Source organism: Hyla sarda, chromosome 1, assembly GCF_029499605.1.
Source record: "Hyla sarda isolate aHylSar1 chromosome 1, aHylSar1.hap1, whole genome shotgun sequence".
Lineage (NCBI taxonomy): Eukaryota > Metazoa > Chordata > Amphibia > Anura > Hylidae > Hyla > Hyla sarda.
This window is the reverse complement of record NC_079189.1, coordinates 588,837,511-588,864,673: the sequence shown is the minus strand read 5'-3', so window position 1 is coordinate 588,864,673 and position 27,163 is coordinate 588,837,511. Positions and strand designations below refer to the sequence as shown.

The 27,163-nt window shown below is 47.6% G+C and overlaps 1 protein-coding gene across 2 annotated transcripts in view; it reads right to left on the bottom strand.

Annotated features, from left to right (window-relative positions):
* Positions 1-9,669: 9,669 nt before the first annotated feature.
* The window catches only part of TTC33 (tetratricopeptide repeat domain 33), a 239,843-nt gene continuing 222,349 nt past the window's right edge, over positions 9,670-27,163 (bottom strand). For both annotated transcript variants that reach the window (XM_056545978.1, XM_056545988.1), the window contains exon 5: positions 9,670-11,247. In XM_056545978.1, coding sequence (XP_056401953.1) covers positions 10,891-11,247 — 357 coding nt within the window. In that variant the 3' untranslated portion in view covers positions 9,670-10,890. The remainder of the gene's footprint in view (positions 11,248-27,163) is intronic.

The window sequence follows — 27,163 nt, the reverse complement described above, 5'->3', positions numbered from 1 at the left end:
ACCACACGATGGTAATACCACTGGTCCTGGGCTAGGCATTGGGGCAATGAAGACACCGACGCCTAGTTACGGACAACGGTAGTTTTACTGAGGGTAGACAGGTAATACAGTCTATGCAGTACAGCCAATATTCCAAGGAGGTGACCAGTGACACAGGGAGACCTCGCAGGCTTGCTGGGACTTGCAGTATGTAGAGACACTTTAGTGCAGGCCACAGTGACTATATAGAAGACTTGACTTGACTGACTTGACAATTGACATGAAGATGACTTTGAGCTTACTCGAGCTGACTTTGTAGCTGCAGACTGTAGACTTGAGGCCTCCAATGCTCTGGACACAAACACTGAGACGACTGCACTGGACCTGAGGAACAAGAGCTAAGAGCTCCAAGAGAGAAATTGGTATAATATTTAAATCAATAGTACACTAGTAATACAAACATTTACACAATATGGGTTACACTGTAAGGGGGGGCACTGAGGACATAAAGGGACGCTGCCTGACAGGGCAGGAGAAATGTACGGGGACACACCATCCTGTACTGGGCAACCACAAACTCCCCCTTTTTAATGAAGTTGCCCTCAACGCCCAGTCCTTGAGGGCGGAGAACCGAAATGACCACAGGGGCCACAGACAATTCCTGGGGCATTTCAAACAACGTCCATATCCAGGTCTGAAATTAGTAATTGGATGCATAAAATGTCCATACACACTCTGAACTATATGAAGACTTGTTAAACTTATAACTGTTTTAAGGGTATATCTCTAAAACATTATACATGACAATAGACACAACTTGAACGGATTGGGCTGCCGGAGGCTTTTTACCCAATGCCTTAGCTACTGGGGTCCCTCGGTGAACACACTTCTTCCCAGAACTCTATGCATTGCTAGACAACATTAGACATTTGTTACCTTATTTTTTTTTACGTGCGCAGAGGGTTAACAGGAATACCTTCTGGGCAGTAAAGTATCCTGGGCTCATGCTACAGCCCTATTGTGATTATAGACATATGTGCATGACTTGACGTGGTGTCAGTGGACTATGTGTAGCACAGGACTTTATGTGGTATTTTAATCTTTATACTTAGCTGGAACTTGGCCTTGAGTGGACCGTTGGGACCTACGCAGCACCACCTCTTGGGATTCAGGAATGCCTATTTCTTCGGGAGCTCTCGACTCGATTGGAATTGCAACAGGCTCTCCCTCGTCAAATGCTGGAGTAGATAGCGGTTCGGGACTGGCAGGACTTGGGCTTGTTGGCAGAGACATTGGTGAGGCAGGTGATCGGGAGATTGGGGTATAGGATGAGGCCAACAACGACAGGACTGGTGTGGTGACTAAGGTTGGTTTAACCGGTCACCGGTTTGGCAAGATACAGAAGACCGCAGGTTGACTTGGGTAAAACATAGGGACATCCATGGATGGGTGGATTCCCTCGCCCAACACATATTCCCTCGCAGGTCTGACAGCTGGTGGAGAAGGTGCTGGGAGCACGGGTAGGTCTTCCTTGAGACACAGCTTGTTTCTGTTACAATGGACAACTTGCGGCTCGTACCCAAGTTTTTGTACCTCGCACACGTCAGAGTTTGGATAGGGTACGGCCGTCACTGTGTATGGTTCTGCCAAACAGGGGACCGGTTCAACCAACCATAGTCGCCACACTAGTTCCAGTCCTCTCACCGTTGGCGCCAGCCTATACCCCAATCTCCCGATCAGATAGAGTCCAGTTTATGAGTTCTCGGGAACTTCCACAGCCAGACTTTGTCACCTAGCTGTAAGGGTTTGGCGGAGGTGTGATGGTTATAATCTTTCTGTTGTCTTTGTTGAGCCTCGCCCATCTTTTTGCCAACAATTACTTTTGCTTCTTGGATCCTTCTTTCATGGTCAGAGACCCACTCCATGGAGGCTTGCGGGGAGTTACTGAATGGGGCCTGAAGTGGTCCGGTCCTTCGGCACCTGCCCCTGCTGTCCCATCATTAGTTAGAAAGGGTAGAACAATGGACCGTGTTGTTATAAATCTCCAACAATTCGGGCAACAATCTGGGCCACTCTTCGTGCTTTGATACAGAAGCTGCTCGCAACATGTGGATGAAGACTTGATTGATGCGCTCCCAGAACCAGTTCCCTTGAGGGTGGTAAACTGTAGTCCTAAGTTTCCTACAGGCGTGGAACTGACACAGCTCCTGGAAGAGTTGGGCCTCGAAGGCCGTTCCATGGTCCGTTAGGACAGACTCTGGACACCCAAGGGTTTGCACCCAATTGGAGTAGAACGTCTGGGCTGCTGTCTTGGCTGTGAGGTCTTTAACAGGTACCATGACAACCCATTTGAAGAAGTGATCCACCATGATGAGAGCATAAGAGTACCTGGACCGGGTAGGAGACAACTTGACATGGTCTAGTGCGACCAACTGATTAGGCCTTTCACTCTGGATGGAATGTAGGGGTGCTCTTGCGTCCTTGCGCACATTCTTTGTGATGTTGCAGACTGCATACTGACTGCACCATTTCTCAATGTTGCTCCGCATGTCAATCCAGTAGAATCTTCACCTGACAGTAGCCTCTGTCTTGTGGACTCCAAAGTGTCACGACTGATCATGGTATGCATTGAGGACCATCGTTGCGTCTCTTCCGAATTCGAATCCAAAGAATTTTGGTACAACAGTCCTTTGTGCACAGACAGTCGCTTGCTCTGTCATCACAGACGTTTCAACTCGTAGTCACACTGGGCCCGGCGTAGACGGGTTGGTACCTTTTCCGTCAGAAGGTAGTCCAACAAATCCCCCATGACTCGACTTTCTTCTTGTAGTGTCTTCCAGGTGTATAGGTCTTCTTGGACCTTCTCAGACCTGGGTTCATCGTCCTCAAGGACGGTCACAACATTCTGATTCATGAACTTCTGATAAAATGGGGGCATCTCCACGTTCATCTTCAACAGGTGGTTCTTCGCCGGGGGTCATCTGAGACAGTACATCGGTGTTGACATTTGACTTGCTGCTCCTGTACTTGATGGTAAAACTGTAATAGGCCAATCTTGAGGCCCAACACTGCTCAATGGCACCCAACTTGGCAGTATTCAGATGGGTCAATGGGTTATTATCCATGTAGACAGTGAATGGCGTGGCAGCCAAGTATTCCTTAAACTTTTCAGTCACGGCCCATACGAGGGCGAGAAGTTCCAGCTTGAAGGAGTTGTAGTTTGCATCCTTTTTTTCTGCTCCTCGCAGGTTACAACTGGCATAGGCTATCACACACTCTTGCCCTTCTTACATTTGGGACAGGACAGCTCCCAGACCTTCTAAGTTGGCATCAGTATATAGCCGGAACAGCTGACTGTGGTATGGACACACCAGGATGAGTGGTTCTGTCAGTAGACATTTAAGAGCTCGAAATGCTGTCTCTTGCTCTTCGGCCCATTCAACGGGTAGTCTTCCACTGTAGTTCTCCTTCGCTGTACCCCACTGGAGAGCTGTGAGGGGTTCTGCAATCTGGGCGAAGTGGGGAATGAAGCGGCAGTAGTAGCTGGCAAATTCCAGGAAGCACCGGACATCTTTCACCGTGTTCATCATTGTTTTTGGCCCTCCCCAGCCTTAAAAATGTCAGCCTGTTACCACCCAGAAGATCCATTTTTGACACAGTAGAGAGGCCTGTTGGTACAGGTTCTTTTCAATACTCCTTAGGCAGTGGCTATCAGGGTAATATGGGGCTTAGTGCTAGCTGTTTTGGGGGCTAACGCTAAGCCCTGGCTGAGTAGTGGATTATATTGGGGGAGACTAGATGGGTCGAACGGTTTTGATCTGCCCACACATTCTATGTTTCTATATCTATGAAATACTAGCTTGGATAAAATACACCTTATTTATACACTGAGAAAGGTATGGAGCCGGATCTTTATAATTAAAACTGCTGCTGCATGACACCATAATTGCGAGCTGGTCCTAAACGAAGTCCAGTTTGGCCTACGAGAGTTGAAACAGGGCAGGGTAAGTAACAATATTATTAAATAGATCCTTGATATTTCTAGTAACATAGCTACTTCTCATAATAATGCGGCAGTGATGAACAATGGGGCGGCTGCACCTGCCCGCTTTATCTGTATAGTGATTTATATTTATGGTGACTGGTAACTTGTTAGTGTGAATTGCAGGCAGGAGATGCCAATTGTACTTGGCATGAATGGTGTGAATATTTCTAAATACACAGTAAATTTATGGGTTCAAACCAGAAGGACAAGTCACTAGTACAAAGTGACAAAGAAGAGGGTAAAATCTAGAGGAAAGGCTGATGCTGGGTCTACTCCCATATCTAATGTGGAAAAGTGCAAGATAATGCACCAGGGGTGTAAAAACCTTCGGGCAGAATCTAAAATGTTTGGTACAGTCCTAACCTTAGTATCTGAGAAAAGGGATTTAGGAGTAATTATTTTAGAAGACATAAATGTAGGCAGACAATGTCATAGAGCAGCAGGAAATGCTAGAAGAATGCTTGCGTGTATAGGGAAAGGTATAAGCAGTAGAAAGAGGTAAGTGTTCATGGGTGTTTAGGGAAAGATATTAGCAGTAGAGAGGGAAGTGCACATGGGTGTATAGGGAGAGGTATTAGCAGTAGAGAGGGAAGTGCTCATGGGTGTGTAGGGAGAGGTATTATCAGTAGAGAGGGAAGTCAGTATCTATACACCCAAGGGCACTTGTCTCTCTACTGCTAATACCGCTCCCTATACACCCACAAGCATTTTCCTCTCTACTGTAGTCCTTCTGGTTTGAACACATGGTTTGTAGCATCCTGACTGACCACATAAACAGGGTATAGTGACCACATAAACCGGGTATGGTGACCACATACACTAGGGTAGAGCATGACCACATAAACCGGGTATGGTGACCACATACACTAGGGTAGAGCATGACCACATAAACCGGGTATAGTGACCACATATACTAGGGTAGAGCATGACCACATAAACCGGGTATGGTGACCACATACACTAGGGTAGAGCATGACCACATAAACCGGGTATAGTGACCACATATACTAGGGTAGAGCATGACCACATAAACCGGGTATGGTGACCACATACACTAGGGTAGAGCATGACCACATAAACCGGGTATGGTGACCACATACACTAGGGTAGAGCATGACCACATAAACCGGGTATGGTGACCACATACACTAGGGTAGAGCATGACCACATAAACGGGGTATGGTGACCACATACACTAGGGTAGAGCATGACCACATAAACCGGGTATAGTGACCACATACACTAGGGTAGAGCATGACCACATAAACCGGGTATGGTGACCACATACACTAGGGTAGAGCATGACCACATAAACCGGGTATGGTGACCACATACACTAAGGTAGAGCATGACCATATAAACCGGGTATGGTGACCACATACACTAGGGTAGAGCATGACCACATAAACCGGGTATAGTGACCACATACACTAGGGTAGAGCATGACCACATAAACCGGGTATAGTGACCACATACACTAGGGTAGAGCATCACCACATAAACCAGGTATGGTGACCACATACACTAGGGTAGAGCATGACCACATAAACCGGGTATGGTGACCACATACACTAGTGTAGAGCATGACCACATAAACCGGGTATGGTGACCACATACACTAGGGTAGAGCATGACCACATAAACCAGGTATGGTGACCACATACACTAGGGTAGAGCATGACCACAAAAGAATAGTTGGTGATATCATTACATTTCATGTAAATGGGGCAAAAACTGCAATTTTACAGACCATGGACTAGATGGTGTTTTCTTGGTTTTTTTTTAAAGCAGAATGCCGACCCCAAAATCAATAGTTTGCTGGGGGGGCTGCATCTCCGGTGCAGCTCCCATATGTGGTTTTCTTTAGTGAGATCCCTTTTCCATAGACTAGCAATAGTTCCACCTTCCATATCTATCGGCACAGTCACTCATACAATATTCATAGCAGCATCGATCTTAAGGGAGACAGAAGGAAACGATGCGTAAATCATTCGCGCAATTTTATCTCTTGAACAAACATAATTTGCCATTAATAATGAAAATGGCGATCCTCCAGTTAACCTGATCAATGTGATGTCTACGAGAAAATGAACCAGAATATCAGTGTAAACATTTAGCATATATAATTGCCTTGAGTCAGCGAGATTTCTACCGCGTCATCTCCACAATGTATACACAAGAGAAGGGTGTTTGTCTTAGAACGCACTTGTGTATATGTTACAGATGCAGCAGAGCTAAAGTGACAATGACAAACTCATCTCTATGGCTCATCTGTACAACATAGGACTAGCCTGGGTTTTACATTACATAAAGAAAAATCATGGGCAGAAATGGCTACAGGAGGAACCAAGTTGGACAATTCTTAGAGCCAATGGGGGAGATTTATCAAAACCTGTGTAGAGGAAGAATAGTGCAGTTGCCCATAGCAACCAATCAGCTGTGAAAAATGAAAGAAGCGATCTGATTAGTTGCCATGGGCAACTGCACTATTCTTCCTCTACACGGGTTTTGATAAATCCTCCACAATGACTATACCCTACAGTGACCAAAACAATTCAATGCACCAGATCCAATGTTTAATAGATCAATACTCTATAGGTAGCTAGACAAATGATGCAAAAACAGAACAAATTGTCCTCAATAATGGCCTTTACAACCAGCTTTGAAAATGTTTCTTTTAGATGCCAAGTTCTTCAGGCACCATGGTGATACAATTTTTAGGTTGCTAGAATAGTCATATATATATATATATATATATATATATTTTTTTTTTTTTTTTTTTTTCTTCTTCCCAGTGTTTGTTATATTAGAATGTTAGATAATAGAGTCTGCCTGGCACTATTAGTATTTAGGACGTAATTCACATTTGTTAAAGGGCTACACCAGTGGAAGAGATCACTATAATTCACTATTCTGAGGTACTCTGTTCACAACGAACAGAGGAACAATCAGTGACAGCTGTTTCATACATAATAACGACGCTTAAGAAAGTACATGTTACCTATGAAACAGCTGTTGCTGATTGTTCCACTGTCCGTTCGTGAGGAGTTCCCCGCTGCAATGTTCTGAGATGCACGGTTTTGCCGTGAATGGTGAGTGCCGGTTTTTCTTTAGATCTACTGTATGGACTGTATTTGTTATATGAGCAAATTACATTTTGGAGTGACGGCACATCGATGACATTCAGATGATATTTTATAAGAAGTATCCATCGAAATACATCAAATGTCATCATTAGAGATGAGTGAACTTACAGTAAATTCGATTAGTCACAAACTTCTCGGCTCGGCAGTTGATGACTTATCCTGCGTAAATTAGTTCAGCCTTCAGGTGCTCCGGTGGGCTGGAAAAGGTGGATACATTACTAGGAAAGAGTCTCCTAAGACTGTATCCACCTTTTCCAGCCCACCGGAGCACCTGAAAGCTGAACTAATTTATGCAGGAAAAGTCATCAACTGCCGAGCCGAGAAGTTCGTGACGAATCGAATTTACTGTACGTTCGCTAATCTCTAGTCATCACTGAGAGCCAATTGAATGCTTTGTTTCAGAGATGGAAATTTCCAGGATGCTCCATGGGATCTTCTGACTATATGAAAGGACATAATATTTTCTGCTAATTGGTAACTGTAACACCTGCGCTCCGGCCGGACACGCCAGTCGTGAGCGCTCTCTGCTTATGTCCCTGCTGCTGGCGGGGCTTGGATTTGCATCGCAGGACGCGCCCGCATGCGAATCTCAGCCCGTCACTCACCTCCCTCATCTTCCGCCACTCCATGTCCTCGCAGCCCTGGCGCGCATGCCCCCGCCTCCTAGGGCGTGCGCGTGCTGTAGCTCTTTTACTTAAAGGGCCAGTGCTCAATCAATCAAGTGTCTACATCCTGTCCCCTCTCCTTAAATATCAGCTCCTCCCTTGGTTCCCTGATGGATCTTTGGTTACCTTGTGCCATAGTGAAAGTCTGTGTCCCTGTTACCGTGTACCTGTTCATTGCTACCTTTCCTCCCCTGCAGCTTACCTGCCCTGACCTACTGCCATCTTGCCACGTCCTGCCAGTCTCCTTCTGTGCCACGCCACCTCCCAGCTACCTGTGTGGTCGAGTCATGCCAGGGGTAGCGACCTGGGTGCTGCCTGCAACAGAAAGACCATCCCGCTTTGCGGCGGGCTCTGGTGAACACCAGCGGATCCTTAGACTCCGCTCCCTGGCACGGCTCACGTCATCATCCACACAGGCCCAGAGGATCCACCACCTGCCGAGACCCATTACAGTAACAAGTGGAGCGACAATTAAATTGAGAAGAAGTGAGATTATAGTAATATAAATCAGAGCGGTCAGTGTGTGAAGAACCGTGCGTATTATTGTGGAGGACAAAAAACATCAGAGCAGAAGTAATGGGGCTTGAAGACTGAAAAGATATATTTTGCATCCATGCAATGGATAGAGAACAGAACGAGGACAGTATATAAGGTTTGTCATCCACGATTGTTTATTACTGCTTCGTGCCCCCAGTCTGTTGTACACCATATACATCTGTAGCTCATGCTGACACCAAAGAGTTCGTCAGTGTAATTCCTCACATACCTAGATGTCTATCTATACAAGAGCTTGGAGAATCACTCAGATCTGAACATGTCCATTACACAATAATCCTTCCTAAAGAGCATTATTAGCTGACACAATATGACTAGGAGGTGCCGAGGCAGCACATTCAGCCCTATAATATGTTGGCTAAGGATATTGAAGCAATGGCCTTGCTAATCTGCTCTTCTTTACATCTTTTTAGATGAAAAAAAAATATTGGATTATAGATCTCTGAAACATGATGTGCACAACCTAAATCTATAACTAAACTCATCAAGATATGGAAGCATGAAAATGAGTGAAAATCAATGTCATCTTGTAAGTCGAAATATATGGACAATTATTTAGTAATAGGAGTGTCTGTATTGAAAATGCTATGTACCTTCTATTTTTTTTATTTTACAGTTCACTAATATTAAGATTTTTTTTTTCCACAATGGCCTTTTCATTGTCTATGCTGAGTAGTAAACTCTTGGGCATTACAGACAGGGGGACATTTTTTGTTTTTGTTTCATTAGATCTTTCTTCTTTGCAATGCAATGGTTTATAATTTCCAAAAAACAGAATTCTTGCAGAATTTTAAGATAAAAAAAATTCACTATAAAGCTGAGACATCTAGCAGTTTATTGGATGAATAAGCAATTTATATAATTTTGAATACCCCCACTCTTTCACAAACTGTACTGACTTTATCGTGCTTTTGAGTGATTCATACCTGACAGGAAGTTGTGTAGTCCTCTCATTGTTAGTGAGGTGTGTCTGCTTCTCCCTTCCTCCTATGGCAATACATATCCTCCTCTGCGGTCTCAGGAGGCATGGCTAGATCTTGTCTCTGAGATCAAGTCCCACCCCAAGTGATGTCACACCTCTGACCGGCCCCTTCAGCCTACATAACCATCTCCCCTGTCATATACATACAAACATATTACACAATATATATATATATATATATATATATATATATATATATATATATAGACAGACAGAACGAGAGAGACAGAGAGAAAGAGAGACAGAGAGAAAGAGAGACAGAGAAAGAAAGAGAGACAGAGAGAGAAAGAGAGACAGAGGGAAAGAGAGACAGAGGGAAAGAGAGACAGAGAGAGAGAAGGGGAGAGAGAGAGAAAGAAAGAGAGAGAAAGAGAGAGATACACACTGTGTATCTGTGTATGGATATATGTTTATTGGGACATTTACAGAAAAATGAGGTGTGTTTACAGCATGTTGCCTTGTGTTGAGCAATATTACATGCAGAGAAACAGACAGAGAATGAATGCAGCAGATACTGCAATCTCACTGACTGAGACATAGTCTGCTGTAATATTAGCTATTCTGCAACAGCTCTGGGCAGGGAACTTGCAGAAGTGCTGTGGGAGAGAGAGAGGTGGGGGGGGGGGGGGGGCAGGGTGTGTTGAAGAGCTGAGGGAAACCACTGCATTCATGTAGTACTCAAGCACTTGGCAGGCTAGGGGCATTTCTTTACTGCCACAGGGACATACTTAAGGTCCAGCTCCCTGTTACTGTGAATTCCTAGAGCCTACTTAGTCTGCAACGTGCTGCTCCTTGGCTCTTGTAAAACTACAATCCTAGCAGGAGAGCTGTACCTACAGGTTGGACACCACTGATGTAGACCATGTATGTTACATTTGGTCTACAGGATTTTTACCCACAGGTCATTCAAGGCTTGAGGAGGCTGAACTTCATCCTTTGCCTGGTCCTATTAGAGATGATCCCATAGAACATAAAAAATAGAATATTGGGTACATTCACACGTACCTAATCTGCTGCCGATTTTATTCTGCAGATTGGATGCAGCAGATTTATACTATTTATTTTTATTGAATTAATCTGCAACATAAAATATGCAGCGTAAAATCCTCAGCTGATTAAGTAAATGTGAACAGACCCTTAGAGGAGCCTGCCATCACTTTCCTTCCTCAGGGCAGTCCCAGGTGGATTCTGACTGCCCCCACCAGCCAAGACTGATAGATCTCTCCATGTTTGCGCTAAGTGCATAAGTCCTTAGTATTATTGGCATGTCATTAAGACAAATGAGGAACTCACATGGGCGGTAATCTTGGAGTTGGGATCTCACCAAAGCAGAAATGGCTGAGCCTGTGCATCTGTCTACACAATGGAGTCAATGGAAAACCTACAAGGGAGCATATGGCCAACTCCCCAATGAACTGACTGTTGGGGTTCATTATTCTTTTATAGCATAATCCCAAAGGATGGTCCAATGTTACAGATGAAAAACACACACACACACACACACACTACCAATATAGGTTATCGAGCTTTGATAAACAATTTCGGGTCATCAGAGGTCGAAGCGTTGTCTCTCGTTGGCTCCTGATTTGTCACCTTTCCCGATGAAGAAACAACAATGGCTTTACCAGTGACGGCAGTCACCTTCTGGATCTGTGATATGGCATCACAGGCCGCCACCACCTCATCACTCTCAAAGTCATAGTCTGGGATTAATGCCTGTTCTAGGCTTAAATCCGTCTGGGTCTTCTCCAGAGCTTTCGATGTTTCACCTTCTTTCTTCTGTTGGAGGAGCTTTTGAGCCCATTTCAGATCTTCCTCCCATAACTCCACATTAGAAGGGCAGATGTGGAGCCCGATTTGGAAGCTCCGGATGGCCTGTAGGGGACAACAAACATACTGTTCTAAAACAAAAATAGAGAAACACAGCCGCACATCCGCAAATTGTTTTTTTTTATCTACTTGCTCCTCAATATAATTTCAAAAACTAACAGGTTGGTATTATACATTTTGATAAAAAAGTACAAGCTTTGTCAAGGCCACCTAGTCAGAGTGGGTCCCTAACACTAGAGTAGCCCCGGGCGGCGACCACTGCATCCGCGACACGAAGCTCACAGGGGGAATGACCCAGTGGCCAAGCAGCCCACTGCTTCCCGATTAAGCCCCTGGCTCTGGGCCACTCCACTCCACAGTCAAAGTTTCACAGCAAGGGCCTGGTCGGGCAGCATTGGGGATTCTCTGCCATTGGGTCGTTCCCCCTGTGGGCACTGGTGTTGCAGCAGTGGTGTTGCCGCTCAGGGCAGCGCCATTTTATTCTGGGGATGTTAGGGACGTGGTGGTCGTGACGTGGCTAGCAGGCTTGCACTTCATGATCGTTAAGTACACTAAACACCTGTTAGTTTAATAAATTTTACTGAGAAGCCTTAGATCAAGGTGCATGTTGTAGATGTGTGACCATGTGGAGTAAAATGGCTATATATGTAACGTGGGTATTGGCCAAACACTCAACTCTTTCTCCCAATACCCAAAGGCCGAGCTTGCATATTTTGTGAATGGTGAAGGGGTAGACATTCTCTGCCAGATACCTATTACCTTCCTAAGAACAAAATCCAACATGCCGACCCTCCTTCTCTGACATCTGTCGTCCAAGGAGAATCAGAAGGCCGCAATACACATTGGATCATTGGTCTTAAACTATGGACCTCCTCCAGATGTTACAAAACTTCAACTCCCAGCATGCCCGGACAGCCGTTGGCTGTCCGGGCATGCTGGGAGTTGAAGTTTTGCAACATCTGGAGGAGGGCCACAGTTTAAAACCATGGCATTAGATGGTCAACTGATCCACCAATAGTGGCAGGTTTGGCCAGTTTATATAGCCAGCTTATCCCATGAATATGTGATGCGATCATAAAGTTTTTTTGCAGTGTGTAACTATAGCTCTGCATGGGAGCTGTATACACAAAATGGTAAGAAGCATCTAATCGAGACTACTTGCCCAGTTGCTTCATTCTCGTATAGTAGCAATAAAACAATGGTTGAGCTGCAAGAGGACATAAGGCCGTAGCTGGACCTGAGGAAGAGGGGGGTCCCGCCCCTTGAAATGCGTTGTCCGTGTATATCAATAAATCTTTTTTATTTTACAATACTGGTCCGCTTTTGGGTTAATTCTGGTGACCCACGACTGGAAGAGCACAGCACATCCATTTCCATATAAGGCCGTAGTTGGGAGACCAGACAGAAAAAAGAACTACACAACTTACTCTGAAGCATACAGCAGCTGAAAAGTACTGGAAGGATTGCTTTTTGTAATAGAAGCAATTTACAAATCTGTATAACTTTCTGGCACCAGTTGATGTTTCATCTTAGAAGGCACTGGCCTGCAGCAATGCTAAGCCCCTACAAGCCGGTAATGATAAGGGTCTGGCACACAGCGGCACTATGTTCTCAGCAAGGTGACATTTACAGAACAATGCTTGTCGGCAGTGGTTTATTGTCACCACGGTTTGGACAAGTAGAGAGCTCACATTTCTGACAAGACACAAAATTACTAAGCAAACACCTAATAAACCAGTGTTTGTCATGGGCTTAGTTCACACAGATCAATCTAAATAATGGAGACATGAAAGATCAAAGCAGAGAAAAGACAACCAGCAATCCCCAGCATCTGCTGAGGATACGGGTTATTTCACTATCCACACTATTCAGGGCACCAATGGGCAGGCAGAGGATGCCCCCCCCCCCCTATCATTACTGCACAGAGCACACTCGCTATGTGCGTAATGACCGGCGATACAGGGGCCGGAGCATCATTACATCACGGCCCGCCCCCTTAATGCAAGTCTATGAGAGGGGGCGTGATGGCCACCACACCCCCTCCCATAGACTTGTATTGAGAGGGCGTGGCGGGCCGGAACAGTGACGTAAGGATGCTCCGGCCCCTGTATTGCCCGTCATTACGCACAGAGCGAGTTTGCTCTGGGCAGTAATGATAGCGAGGTGCTGCAGCCAAGATCCCAGGAGCGGGACCCTGGCGATCGGACATCTTATCCTCTATCCTTTGGGGGATAAGATGCAAGGGGCGGAGAACCCTTTAAGCGCTCCTACACACTCCTTCCAAAACGAACTGGTCTCAGCAATGACATCAAGCTTAGACAATCACCGGCTGAGGCGGCAAATCTCTGGTGGCGGTGACTGGCTGGGAGGTCACTGCCTAGACTAGTATGTCTTGGAAGGTGGGGGCTGGAGCACTCAACAAGGTAAGTTGGACACCACTCTTTAGATCCAACTCTCTAGTTGGATCAATTCTATCAACTTCTTGGCAATTCCTTCTCCAGTAGGATTTTGCCCCTTACCTTCTCCATATCCCCCTCAGATCCATAGGGGAGGGCTGGCTTCTCACTCAATTGTTGGGGAGGGGAGCTTCTCACACAATTGTTTTAAAAATTATTTTATTTACCTTGGTGAGAGGCCTATACACCTTCCAGGGGCCTTTATACTGGAAAACCTACTTACTGGGGAGATTATATATATATATATATATATATATATATATATAGATAGATAGAGGGGAACTACCTACTGGGAAACCTACCTACTGGGGTCTATGTACAGGGGTAAATACCTACTTTATACTGGGGTAACAATCAACTGGGGGCCTATATACTGGAGGAGCAAACCAATAGGAGTTTATTTGGTACATTCACACCACGTTTTTGCAATACAGTTCCTGTATATGTTTTCAATTTGAAAACCGTATGAAACCGTATACATTGACTCTCCATTGAAAACTGTATGCCAAATGATGCATCCGGTTGTGTTAGTTTTGCGCCTTGTACGGTTAGTGGAAAAAATATTTCCTTGGGTACCTAGTTTATAGACTGGGGACAATATGTTCTGGGACACCTGTACACTGGAGAAACTGCACACTGGGGGAACATGTCTATCTACTGGAGTGACCTATCCCTACCACTTACCTACCCACCTTACTGCGCATGACACGAAAGTGGCATTATTACTGTTTGAGACACTTTCCCCTATGGAGAAAAGTTAAGGAGAGCGCTGGATAAGTGCAGAGCCCAAGATGTTTGTCTGGCAGGTTCTGCGGAGATGAGTTGTGAATGGAAGAAATCGTCCTAATGGTCGGAGCTGGATGGAGAAGAAAAAGGAAAGTGATCGACTACTATTAAATTAGACAACATCTGTGAATTACTGGATGTAACTGCACTGTAATCACTTATTCAAAGACCTGCCGAGCTGGTATCTACTACTGTGGGGGGATATTGGTCTATGTACAGTCTTTTTTTATTTAGTAACAGTAAGGTGATAATATGCGGTCATTATGAGGCAGAATTCTTATTTTTTAAACCCCCTCTTGAGAAAATCCTGCGTAAGCCCCTGGATTAGACAAAAGCCAAAACTTCATTTGAATAATACACTTGATGTCGAGCCAGGATCGGGGAGTTGATATAACCTTGACTCGTACAACTGATCAGAACAATAAACAGATGGAAAAACTGTGGTGCCTAAAATGAAGGTTAGTCAAGCAGAAAGACTTCCCATCGCAGGCTACGATACTGTGTGTAAATAATCCCTGAAAGGCAAAATACACGGGACTGGTAGCGCTAGGCAACTGAAAGCCACAAATGAGGATTCATGAACTTCTGAGAAGGTGATTCATGTTCACGCTGTCATTAGAAAACCATCGGAATCAAAGAATGCAGAACCGCGGACTCAACCGGGGAACACAGCTCCGATGCTCCAATGGTTGATTAAGTTCTACAAATATTTGCGGCATAATTTCACCGTAGGAGGCGCCGCAGGACCTCAGAGATAATTTCACTTTTTCTTGGCAGAGGAGAAATTACACATCTGCACAGAATATCCTACGCTTATATCCGGCAAATGTCAAGGAAATATTTTACAGAAAATAAAAGGAATTATGGCCAAAATGTAAGGATTGGATGAGATCATGCAGCACAGAGACACTTTACTTGATGTATTTTCACCATCTGGATTTATGGAATTATTATTATTTTATTTTTTTGTTTCTTGCATATTTAACATTCTTCCGCTTCCATACACTGGTAGTGATACAACCTAAGGGTCTATTTACACGATAGAAATTCCGCCTCAGATTAAAGCCCAGAGACTTGTATGGGATTCCACACTCCCATTCATACTTCTGAATTTCCGCTTGCGGAAATTCAGAAGTATGAATGGGAGTGCGGAATCCCATAGAAGTCTATTGGCTTTAATTTGAGATGGAATTCCCCAAGCGGAAATTCTGCCGTGTGAAAAGAGCCTAACGCCGTTGTGCACACACCAAATTTTCAGACTTATTTCAGGCACAATTTTGGTCAGTTTTTTTTTTTAAATCAAAACCAGAGAGGGGAACAGACACACAAAAACTAGATTTGCAAATTTTTTGTGTTTTGGACCCAACTCTTGATTTTGGTAAAATTCGAAAAATGTTCGTACCCAACTCTTGATTTTGGTAAAATTCGAAAAATGTTCGTAATCGACCAAAATAAGGCTCAAAATACTGTGTGTGCACTTGTAGCCTAAAAGGGAATTTTCTCTGGGTGCTTATATTAGATTTTGTTTTCAGGAAAATTGAGCTCTGACCGCTATAAACCTATTTAACGGAGATATCCAGTGGTGAAAAACTTATCCCCTATCCTAAGGATAGGGGATAAGTTTCAGATCGTGGGGGTCCGACCACTGGGGCTCCCCCGCGATGTCCTGTATGGAGCCCTGACAGCCCGCGGGAAGTGTGCGTGTTGACCACCACACGAAGCGGCGGCTGACACGCCCCCACAATACAACTCTATGGCAGAGCGGGAGCGCTGCCTTCGGCAATCTCCGGCTCTGCCATAGAGTTGTATTGAGGGGGCATGTCGGCCGCCGCTTCGTGCGGTGGTCAACTCGCGCTATCTGGCCAGCGAGCCGGGGCCCTATACAAGAGATCGCAAGGGGCCCCAGCGGTCTGAACCCCCCCCCGCGCGATCTAAAACTTATCCCTTATCCTTAGGATAGGGGATAAGTTTTTCACCACTGGACTACCCCTTTAAAAAATGTTTTAAACTATAAAGATTTCACTGATTCATGGACAGATGTTTACTTTAAAAAATAAACTGAAGAATAAAAATATATTTAAGTTGGTTCTCTAGAAATTTTAATTTCCAGAAATTAGCATTCATCTTAGATGCTATAATCTTCCTTAGAAATAATGCTTTCTTAATGGCTGTGTAAAATAAAGAAAAAAGAAAGATCAATTGTTAAGCCCATAAAAGGGTTGTCCAAGAATATAAAACCAGAGCTAATTTTGCCCAAAACCAGTACCACCCCTGTCCTCAGGTTGTGTGTGGTATAACAACTTGTCTCCATTCACTTCAATAAATCTGAGCTGCAATCCCTCACACAACCTGAGGACAGGGGTGGCGCTATTTTTGGACAAAATTAGCTCTGGTTTTATATCCATGGACAACCCCTTTAACATTAAATATATAGTCCCCAGACGAATCCATTAATTAACCCATTTATTGCCACTGCAATCTTCTGCACGTTTTGATGGTTAAAGAGTACCTGTCACCAAACTAAACTTTTAATATATTGTTCCTTATGTAATTATAAGACACTTTGCTATTTACTTGCTGTTAAAATGCTCAACCTTTATATGTTTTTAATGTGACTAAAAAAACAGCCACAAGATGGCTCTGTTCCGTTCCCTGCGCAAGTCAAACAGTTAGTTTGGTCTCCTCCTGGCCTGGCAGGAGACCAAAATCAGAAAGTGCATGCGGGGCATGGCAAAGCACAGCTCTCACAGGCTTCAGTTACATCGCACCTGCTGCGGAATATAGTGGTAGTAGTGCGTCTATATTAATAATTCTTGACGCGTTTCAGGGTACTGACATATATTGTACGACCCTTGTACGACCTAAGTATCTACTGAGGAAAGGGTTGTTCAAAACATGCCAGTGCCATGCCTGAAACGAGTCTAGATTATTAATATAGACGCACTGCTACCACTATTTCATCCAGCAACCAGTGCGGTGCAGCTATCCATGTATTTGGACTTAATTTGGCGATTCTAAGATCACTGCCAACGTCAGACGCTGAAACCATGAGGATCTTCCATATCTGCTGTGGATGCTGCATTTATTCTTCCAAGTGCCGTAACAACCAGAATCACCGCTGCCGGAACAACTACAAAAGTCCATGCCTCTGACACAGACCTGACTGCGGTAATACAGGGTCCCTGCTATCGGACCAGCCGCAGAAGCGCTTGCCAGCGCTCCCACGCACAGAGTTCTTCGACCTATTGCAGCAGAACTTTGTGTACCAATGTCTGAACGTGCAGGTAATGTGTGTCTACAATGGCATTAGATACCTGTCTATACTCACTATTCTGCTGGTGAGGTCACTGTGTACATACATAACATTACTTATCCTGTACTGATCCTGAGTGACATCTTGTATTATTCTCCAGAGCTGCACTCACTATTCTGCTGGTGAGGTCACTGTGTACATACATTACATTACTTATCCTGTACTGATCCTGAGTTATATCCTGTATTATACTCCAGAGCTGTACTCACTATTCTGCTGGTGCGGTCACTGTGTACCTACATTACATTACTTATCCTGTACTGATCCTGAGTTATATGCTGTATTAAACTCCAGAGCTGTACTCACTATTCTGCTGGTGGGGTCACTGTGTACATACATTACATTACTTATCCTGTACTGATCCTGAGTTATATCCTGTATTATACTCCAGAGCTGTACTCACTATTCTGCTGGTGAGGTCACTGTGTACATACATTACATTACTTATCCTGTACTGATCCGGAGTTATATATCAGACAGGAGGCTCATATCTTATGCATTATTCTTTCTTTAATAATGCCCATAGCAGAACTATTCAGTAATCAATTCAAACAGAAAAAACTTCAACTCCCAGCAGTCCTAGGACCACAGAAGCCACTCCTCGTCTGTAGCCACTATATAAGGACTGCCCACATATAGATCCTCCTCTTTCTTTCTGCTCATAGCAGACCTAAGATAAGTATACTCTATGTGTTTGATTTACTGTTCACTTATATAGCGATTTATTACTGTGTATTACCCTTGAGACCTGTGTGGTACTATCCCTTAGGTGATTAGTACTCACACTGCAAAAAATTTTTTCTTTTCCCTTTTCCCCTGTATTCTCTGCTGTGGGAGCCGGAAATCTTCCGGTGCCGATTTCCTCTCCCCTATCGCCGCTTCGTCCGCATCTCCGCATCTCCGCATCTCCGTATCTACCTTCCCCTCCCCCTCCCTTCCCTGCGCCATTTTACCTTCTTCTCCGTCCGAGTTCGCGCGCGCGGGCTGGGGCGGAGCCTTTCCCCTGGTTGGTCCGCTCCTCTTTGTGGCCTGCGCTCGGGAAGGGGCGGCGTTCGGCGTGCAGTGTGGTTGAGAGGCGCTCCTGCGACCTCCAATCAGGACCCAGAGGGACGTAGTCTCGCGAGACTTCGTCCCCTGGGCTCATATACTCCGGGCTTACCTCACACCACAGCGCCAGTGCTACGCTAGCGGTGTGGAGGTCGGAGCCCGTTTTCTATCAGTAGGTTTTTTACCCAGTAGGTTTTTTACCATCCCTAACGGAATTTATTCCGCTTGATTAGATTCTTAGTTGTGCCTGGGTCAGTTATTTTATCCACTTTCCAGTGAAATTCTTTATCCCTATCCTAAAGTTAGTATGGCTGAAGAACCCTCATCTGTCCCCCTCAGAGGGGAGGGTCCGTCCCTGGATGCAGCACAATTTATGACTGCCACCCAGATCCAGGACTTAATTAATAAGTCAGTCCAAGCGGCCCTGGCCTCATCCATAATGCCCTCTGGCCTGCAACAACAGGTTCCCAATATCTCGGCTCCCCTTCATGGCGGAGATCCACAGGTAAAAAAGGGCAAGGCTTCCCATAAAAGGAAGCACACCTCTGACTCCCCGGCAGGGGAAGATAATAACATGCTCCAGACAGCCCCTACCCCGGTCTGTCAACCCCAGCATCCCTCTGACTCCGCTCGACCCCTGGGCCTCGGGGAGTTACATGGCAAGAGGCGTAAGTCCGCTAAGCGCACTAAACCCGACTCCTATGTAGACTCCTCTACTGAGGACTCTTCGGGTTCATCTAATGAGTCTGAGGACTACGAGTCAGACCCAAATGTTGAACAGGATGCTGGGGATACGGCGCTCGTCACCGACGCCAACCCTGCCATGCAGGGCAATGTTGTCCTGGATTCCACAGGAGAGCCCCCTTTTTCACCCAGACGCGATCTCCCATCCGAGATCAGGCGACTGGTCTCCACTTCCCCACGTGGCCCAATATGTAGAGCTCTGGGCTCGTAAATCCCTGGATAGGTCCAGCCGCAATAAGCTGAGGGCAGAATGCCCTAGACCCTTTATCCCCAATAAGGTGGTGGCTACCCCGGAGGTGGACCCCATCCTGATGAAATACTTATTAAAATCGGGTAAATTTCCTAAGAAGGGAATAGAACGTTCCTTCAAAACCATACAGGAGCGTATCCTGGATTTAATGGGTCCACTCACTAAGATCCTTAATTTAGCCGAGCATGCTGCGGCGTCGGAAGAACCCGTGGACGTCCGTCAGCTCCGCGGCTGGGCCCAGAGAGCCATTTGCCTGGCAGGTACTGCCAACACCACCTGCTCAGTCGAGAGACGCCGGTCAATCCTGATGCGCCTCGACCCGCAACTATCCCATTTGGCCGAGACCGAACCCGGTCCCTCGGCAGCAGGCATGCTTTTCGGTGATAGTTTGATGAAGGACGTCAACAGATTTGTCGGCCTTTTTACCGGCTTAGATAAGGCCCAAACTTCCCTTAAAAAATCGGGGTCCAGTAGTATTTTTCCCCGGGCCGGCAGAAGTAGAGGCCGATCTGCCGGCCGTTCTGCTCCCTACAGGCCACAGGGCAGACCAGTGCCCCAATACCAGTATTCCCAGGCTCCTCCTTCCTACACCGTTCCAGTGGTCCAACCATCCCCATTCTTCCCTCCTCGTGGTCGACCCTGGAGAAGTCGTGGCGGACGTGGATACCCCCGCTCCCGTCCTTCTACCGGTGAGTGTACCATACATCCCACTTTCTCATATACCTGTGGGGGGGCGACTGATGTATTTTACCCAAGCCTGGTCTGCGATTACGGCAGACGTGTGGGTCCTTCAGACAGTGGCGGGGTTTCACCTAGAACTCCAGTCCTTACCGGTTCTGGGTGTAATTCCAGCCCCTATCCGGTTCTCGGAGCAAAACGCCATCCTCATAGACAACGAGGTGCGAGATCTCCTGTCCAAACATGCGATCATGGAGTACGACCAATCTTCCCTAGGGTTCATAAGCAACCTCTTCCTAGTAAGGAAGAAAGGGGGCGGCTACCGACCGGTCATAAACCTGAGAGACCTAAACCAACATGTCATGTATCGCCATTTCAAAATGGAGGGAATTCACTCACTCCGGGATCTTTTGCTGCCAGGAGACTGGCTGGTGAAGGTGGACTTGAAGGACGCCTACCTTACCGTTCCCATACACCCGGAGTCACAACAGTTCCTCCGTTTTCTTTGGAGGGGCAGATTGTGGCAGTTTACGTGCCTTCCGTTCGGCCTATCATCCGCCCCGTGGTGCTTCACCAAACTGATGAAACCGGTGGTGGCAGCTCTGAGGAGCAGGGGGGTTCGTCTGATCATTTACTTAGACGACCTTCTTATCATGGCCCGATCCAAATCTCAGGCCTCCCTTCACATGTCGTGGACAATATCGTTGCTACATACTCTAGGCTTCGTGGTCAACCGAGAAAAGTCGGTTCTCGTCCCGGCTCAGGAAATGGAGTTCCTGGGTTTTCTTGGTGGACACCAATCGCGCACTACTGCGGCTCCCCAAGTCCAAACTAGCCCTGATCCGCAAAGAAATCAAGGCGGTTTTGCGCAAAGGATGCTTGTCATTAAGGATTCTGGCGCGCCTGGTGGGGCTCCTGGCGGCTTCCATCCAGGCCATCTTTCCGGCCCCTCTGCACTACCGAGCCCTTCAGAGGCTCAAGATCTTACATCTGCGCCAGGGTCTCAGGTACGCGGACAAAGTACCCCTCTGTCCGGCGGCTACCGAGGAGTTACATTGGTGGCTTCGTCACGCGGTCGAGTGGAATGGCAAGGCCATTTTCAACCCGCGTCCGGACGTCATCATAGAGTCGGACGCGAGCCGTCTTGGCTGGGGCGCTCGATGCGGGGAGATTTCCACAGGAGGGACTTGGTCCGCATCGGAAGTCGACCTACATATCAATGCACTGGAGCTGCTGGCGGCTTTCTTTGCCGTCAAGAGCTTCATGCCTCGTTCGTCCAACTGTTGTGTGTTATTACGCATGGACAACGTGGCGGCGGTTCAGTACGTCAACCGCTTGGGGGGTACCAGATCCAAGATCCTGGCAGACCTGGCCAAGGAATTTTGGCACTTTTGCCTAGCTCGCAACATTGTCCCGGTAGCGGAGTACATTCCAGGGGTCTCCAACACGGTGGCCGATTGGAATTCTCGCTACCTTCTCGATTCCAGCGACTGGCGCCTGGACCGTTCAATTTTTCTGCAGTTGCTTCATCTTTGGGGCCCGTTAGGCGTGGACCTTTTCGCTTCTCGTCTCAACCATCAACTGCCTCGTTTCTTCAGCTGGAGACCGGATCCAGAAGCGTCTGCGGTAGACGCTCTCCGCCTCCTCTGGCCGAGGGGAACTCACTATGCCTTTCCTCCTTTCCAGTTGATCCCCAGGGTCCTCTTGCATACGACGAACCAGAGGGCGACGGTTGTGCTGATCACACCTTGGTGGCCGACACAACCATGGTTCCCTCTTCTTTTGGGGATGATCGTGGATTATCCCCGACTGTTACCCCAAGTTCCTCACCTTCTCACCAACCCGGCCGGGAGCCTCCATCCCCTGGTGATGGAGGGCAACCTGCCTCTCCTAGCGTGGTTGGTTTCGGGATCCCGGACACGGATCAAGACCTTTCAAGATCAGCTAGGGATCTCCTCACCCTGGCCTGGGCCCCCGGGACTAGATCGGCATATCGATCAGCCTGGAGACTCTGGGTTCGTTGGTGTGATCAACAGCAGGTTGATCCCGTACATGCACCTGTGTCCGTAGTAGTAAACTTTCTGGCACATTCTTTTGAGTCTGGCAAATCCTATAGCTCCATTAATGTGTACCGATCGGCTATTGCGGCTTATCACTGCCCTGTGGACTCTTTGCCGATTGGCAAACACCCGTTGGTTTGTAGACTTTTACGCGGTATTAAATTTAAACGTCCCCCTCGGCCTAGGTATCAATCGACCTGGGATGTCTCCAGGTTGCTCGATATGTTTGCCTCATGGGTGGACAATGACGACCTTTCCCTGAAACTGTTGTCTTATAAACTGACGGTCCTTCTTGTTTGGTATCCATCAAACGTGTCTCGGACGTAAAAGCTTTGGATATCTCTAGGCGACAATTTTCGCCTCAGGGAGTCAAATTCTCGGTGGTCCGTAGGACCAAGACAGGTATTCACTCGGTTTTTTACCCGTTTTTTCCCGCGCATCCACGGCTTTGCGTGGTTCGTTGTTTACAGGCGTACGAATCTCAGACGGCGGATCTGCGCTCTCCGGATTTCTCTCAGCTCCTGGTCTCATATGTCAGACCACATCATCCAGTTTCCTCCGCTACTCTAGCACGCTGGGTGCGGTCTGCCATGGAGATGGCAGGTATAGATGTGTCCCTGTTTGGAGCTCACTCTTCCAGGGGCGCTATGGCTACGAAAATCGTCACATCAGGGGGCTCCCTCTCTGACTTATTGATGGCGGCCGATTGGTCTTCGGAGACCACCTTTCGCCATTTCTACTTCAGGCCGGAGGACCACGTGTCTATGTCAGTCTTATAATACTCTGATTGTTATTGTTCTTACTGTCATTGCTGGTTGTTAGCTTTGAACTTGCATAAGATATGAGCCTCCTGTCTGATATATAAATCGAGATTTTCCTAGCTTGTGACGGAAAATATTAGTTATATGAAGACAGGAGGCGAGTATCTTCCCTCCCTACCCACCCTATTACGATTCTTTGTTCTCTTTGCAGGATATTGAAAGCAGAGGCGGTTTTCCTGAGTTCGGATGACCTGTTTGGTTCCTGTTATTTGGTTCCTCTATAGTCCCCGTTGGGACGAAGCTGAAGTTCCCTTTGCTCCGGGTTTCTGCTGTTCCGGGCTGAATGACCGACGGCTGCTGTTCGTCGCGGATGTCTGGGTGGAGTTATCTTCTGTGCGGTTCTGGTTCGCATCAAGAAAGAGGAGGATCTATATGTGGGCAGTCCTTATATAGTGGCTACAGACGAGGAGTGGCTTCTGTGGTCCTAGGACTGCTGGGAGTTGAAGTTTTTTCTGTTTGAATTGATTACTGAATAGTTCTGCTATGGGCATTATTAAAGAAAGAATAATGCATAAGATACTCGCCTCCTGTCTTCATATAACTAATATTTTCCGTCACAAGCTAGGAAAATCTCGATTTATATCCTGTATTATACTCCAGAGCTGCACTTACTATTCTGCTGGTGGGGTCACTGTGTACATACATTACATTACTTATCCTGTACTGATCCTGAGTTATATCCTGTATTATACTATAGAGCTGTACTCCCTATTCTGCTGGTGAGGTCACTGTGTACATACATTACATTACTTATCCTGTACTGATCCTGAGTTATATCCTGTATTATACAACAGAGCTGTACTCACTGTCACGATTCGGCTGGCTGGAGGTGGATCCTCTGTGCCAGAGAGGGATTGGCGTGGACCGTGTTGGTGGACCGGTTCTAAGTTGCTACTGGTATTCACCAGAGCCCGCCGCAAAGCGGGATGGTCTTGCAGTGGCGGTAGCAACCAGGTCGTATCCACCAGCAACGGCTCAACCTCTCTGACTGCTGAAGATAGGCGCGGTACAAGGGAGTAGACAAGAGCAAGGTCGGACGTAGCAGAAGGTCAGGGCAGGCAGCAAGGATCGTAGTCAGGGGCAACGGCAGAAGGTCTGGAACACAGGCTAGGAACATACAAGGAAACGCTTTCACTGGCACAATGGCAACAAGATCCGGCAAGGGAGTGCAGGGGAAGTGAGCATAAGTAGGGCAAGGAACAGGTGCAGCTAATCAGGGTGATTGGGCCAGGCACCATCATTGGTGCACTGGCCCTTTAAATCTCAGAGCACTGGCGCGCGCGCGCCCTAGAGAGCGGAGCCGCGCGCGCCAGAGCATGACAGCCGGGGACCGGGACAGGTAAGTGACCTGGGGTGCGATTCGCGGGCGGGCGCGACCCGCTATGCGAATCGCATCCCCGCCGGCCATGTTAGTGCAGCGCTCCCGGTCAGCAGGTCTGACCGGGGCGCTGCAGGGAGAGAAACGCTGCAAGCGCTTCGGGGAGGAGCAGGGACCCGGAGCGCTCGGCGTAACAGTACCCCCCCCCCTTAGGTCTCCCCCTCTTTTTGTCGGAATGTTGCTCCACAGAGGACGAGGACATCGGGAGTGATTGTAGAGTCTCCTTCTGAGGGACAGTGAAGTCCTGGGTTTTAACAAGAATGGCAGACCGGTCAGAAGGAGTGGGAATGGGGAGGGGGGGCAGAGGGTGAGGCTTGGCACGGGGTAGAGTGTCACCAGGACGGGGACTATGAGGGGGCACGGCACAGTCCTGACAGGCCTTGGGGAGACCAGGCACAGGAGGAGACACTGAGGACCGACAGACGGGGCTGGGAGCAGACGTGAGGCACTCTTTGCGGCAAGCAGGACCCCAATTCTTGATCTCCCCGGTGGTCCAGTCAAGGGTGGGAGAATGGTGCTGGAGCCATGGCAGACCGAGGAGGATTTCAGAGGTACAGCCGGGCAAAACCAAAAATTCAATTTCCTCGAGATGTGGTCCAATGTTCATAAGCAGGGGCACTGTGCGATAACGCACAGTGCAGTGCAGCTTGACTCCGTTGACCGAAGAAATAAAGAGCGGCTTGATGAGACGGGTCACCGGAATGCAGTACGTATCAAGCAAAGAGGCCAGAATAAAATTTCCAGAAGAACCAGAGTCCAAGACGGCCACAGCAGAGAAGGAGGAGTTGGCAGAAGGAGAAATCCGTACGGGCACAGAGAGACATGGAGAAGCAGACTCTGTACCCAGAGACGCCAGGCCCACATGAGCAGGTTGCGTGCGTGCATTTTCCAGACGTGGAGGACGAATAGGGCAATTCACCAAGAAATGTTCGGTACTAGCGCAGTACAGACATAGATTTTTATCCCTACGGCGAGACCTCTCTTCAATAGTCAGGCGAGACCGATCTACTTGCATAGGCTCCTCGGCGGGAGGCACAGGGGTAGATTGCAAGGGATACCGAGAGAGAGGTGCCCAGGGATTAAGGTCTTTTTCCTGGCGGAGTTCCTGGTGTCTTTCCGAAAAACGCATGTCAATGCGGGTGGCCAAATGGATAAGTTCATGCAGGTTGGCAGGAATCTCTCGTGCGGCCAGCACATCTTTGATGTTACTGGATAGGCCTTTTTTAAAGGTCGCGCAGAGAGCCTCGTTGTTCCAAGATAATTCGGAAGCGAGAGTACGAAATCGGATGGCGTACTCGCCTACTGAAGAATTACCCTGGACCAGGTTCAGCAGGGCAGTCTCGGCAGAAGAAGCTCGGGCTGGTTCCTCGAAGACACTGCGAACCTCAGAGAAGAAGGAGTGTACAGAGGCGGTGACAGGGTCATCGCAGTCCCACAGCGGTGTGGCCCAAGACAAAGCCTTCCCAGACAGGAGACTGACCACGAAAGCCACCTTCGACCGTTCTGTAGGAAATTGGTCCGACAACATCTCCAAATGAAGGGAACATTGTGACAGAAAACCACGGCAGAGTCTAGAGTCCCCATCAAATTTGTCCGGCAGGGACAAGCGGAGGTTAGGAGCGGCCACTCGCTGCGGAGGAGGTGCAGGAGCTGGTGGAGGAGATGGTAGCTGCTGTTGCAGATGCTGTAGCTGCGACTGAAGTTGCTGTACCATGGTGGACACTTCCGACAGCTGGTGACTTAGATGGGCGATCTGTCGGGATTGCTGGGCGACCACCATGGTGAGGTCAGAGACAGCTGGCAGGGGAACCTCAGCGGGATCCATGGCCGGATCTACTGTCACGATTCGGCTGGCTGGAGGTGGATCCTCCGTGCCAGAGAGGGATTGGCGTGGACCGTGTTGGTGGACCGGTTCTAAGTTGCTACTGGTATTCACCAGAGCCCGCCGCAAAGCGGGATGGTCTTGCAGCGGCGGTAGCAACCAGGTCGTATCCACCGGCAACGGCTCAACCTCTCTGACTGCTGAGATAGGCGCGGTACAAGGGAGTAGACAAGAGCAAGGTCAGACGTAGCAGAAGGTCGGGACAGGCGGCAAGGTTCGTAGTCAAGGTGGGATAGCAGGAGGTCTGGAACACAGTATTGGTAACACAGTAAAGCTTTCACAAGGCACAAGGCAACAAGATCCGGCCAGGGAGTGCAGGGGAAGGGAGCATAAGTAGGGCAAGGAACAGGTGCAGCTAATCAGGGTGATTGGGCCAGGCACCATCATTGGTGCACTGGCCCTTTAAATCTCAGAGCGCTGGCGCGCGCGCGCCCTAGAGAGCGGAGCCGCGCGCGCCAGAGCATGACAGCCGGGGACCGGGACAGGTAAGTGACCTGGGGTGCGATTCGCGGGCGGGCGCGACCCGCTATGCCATCCCCGCCGGCC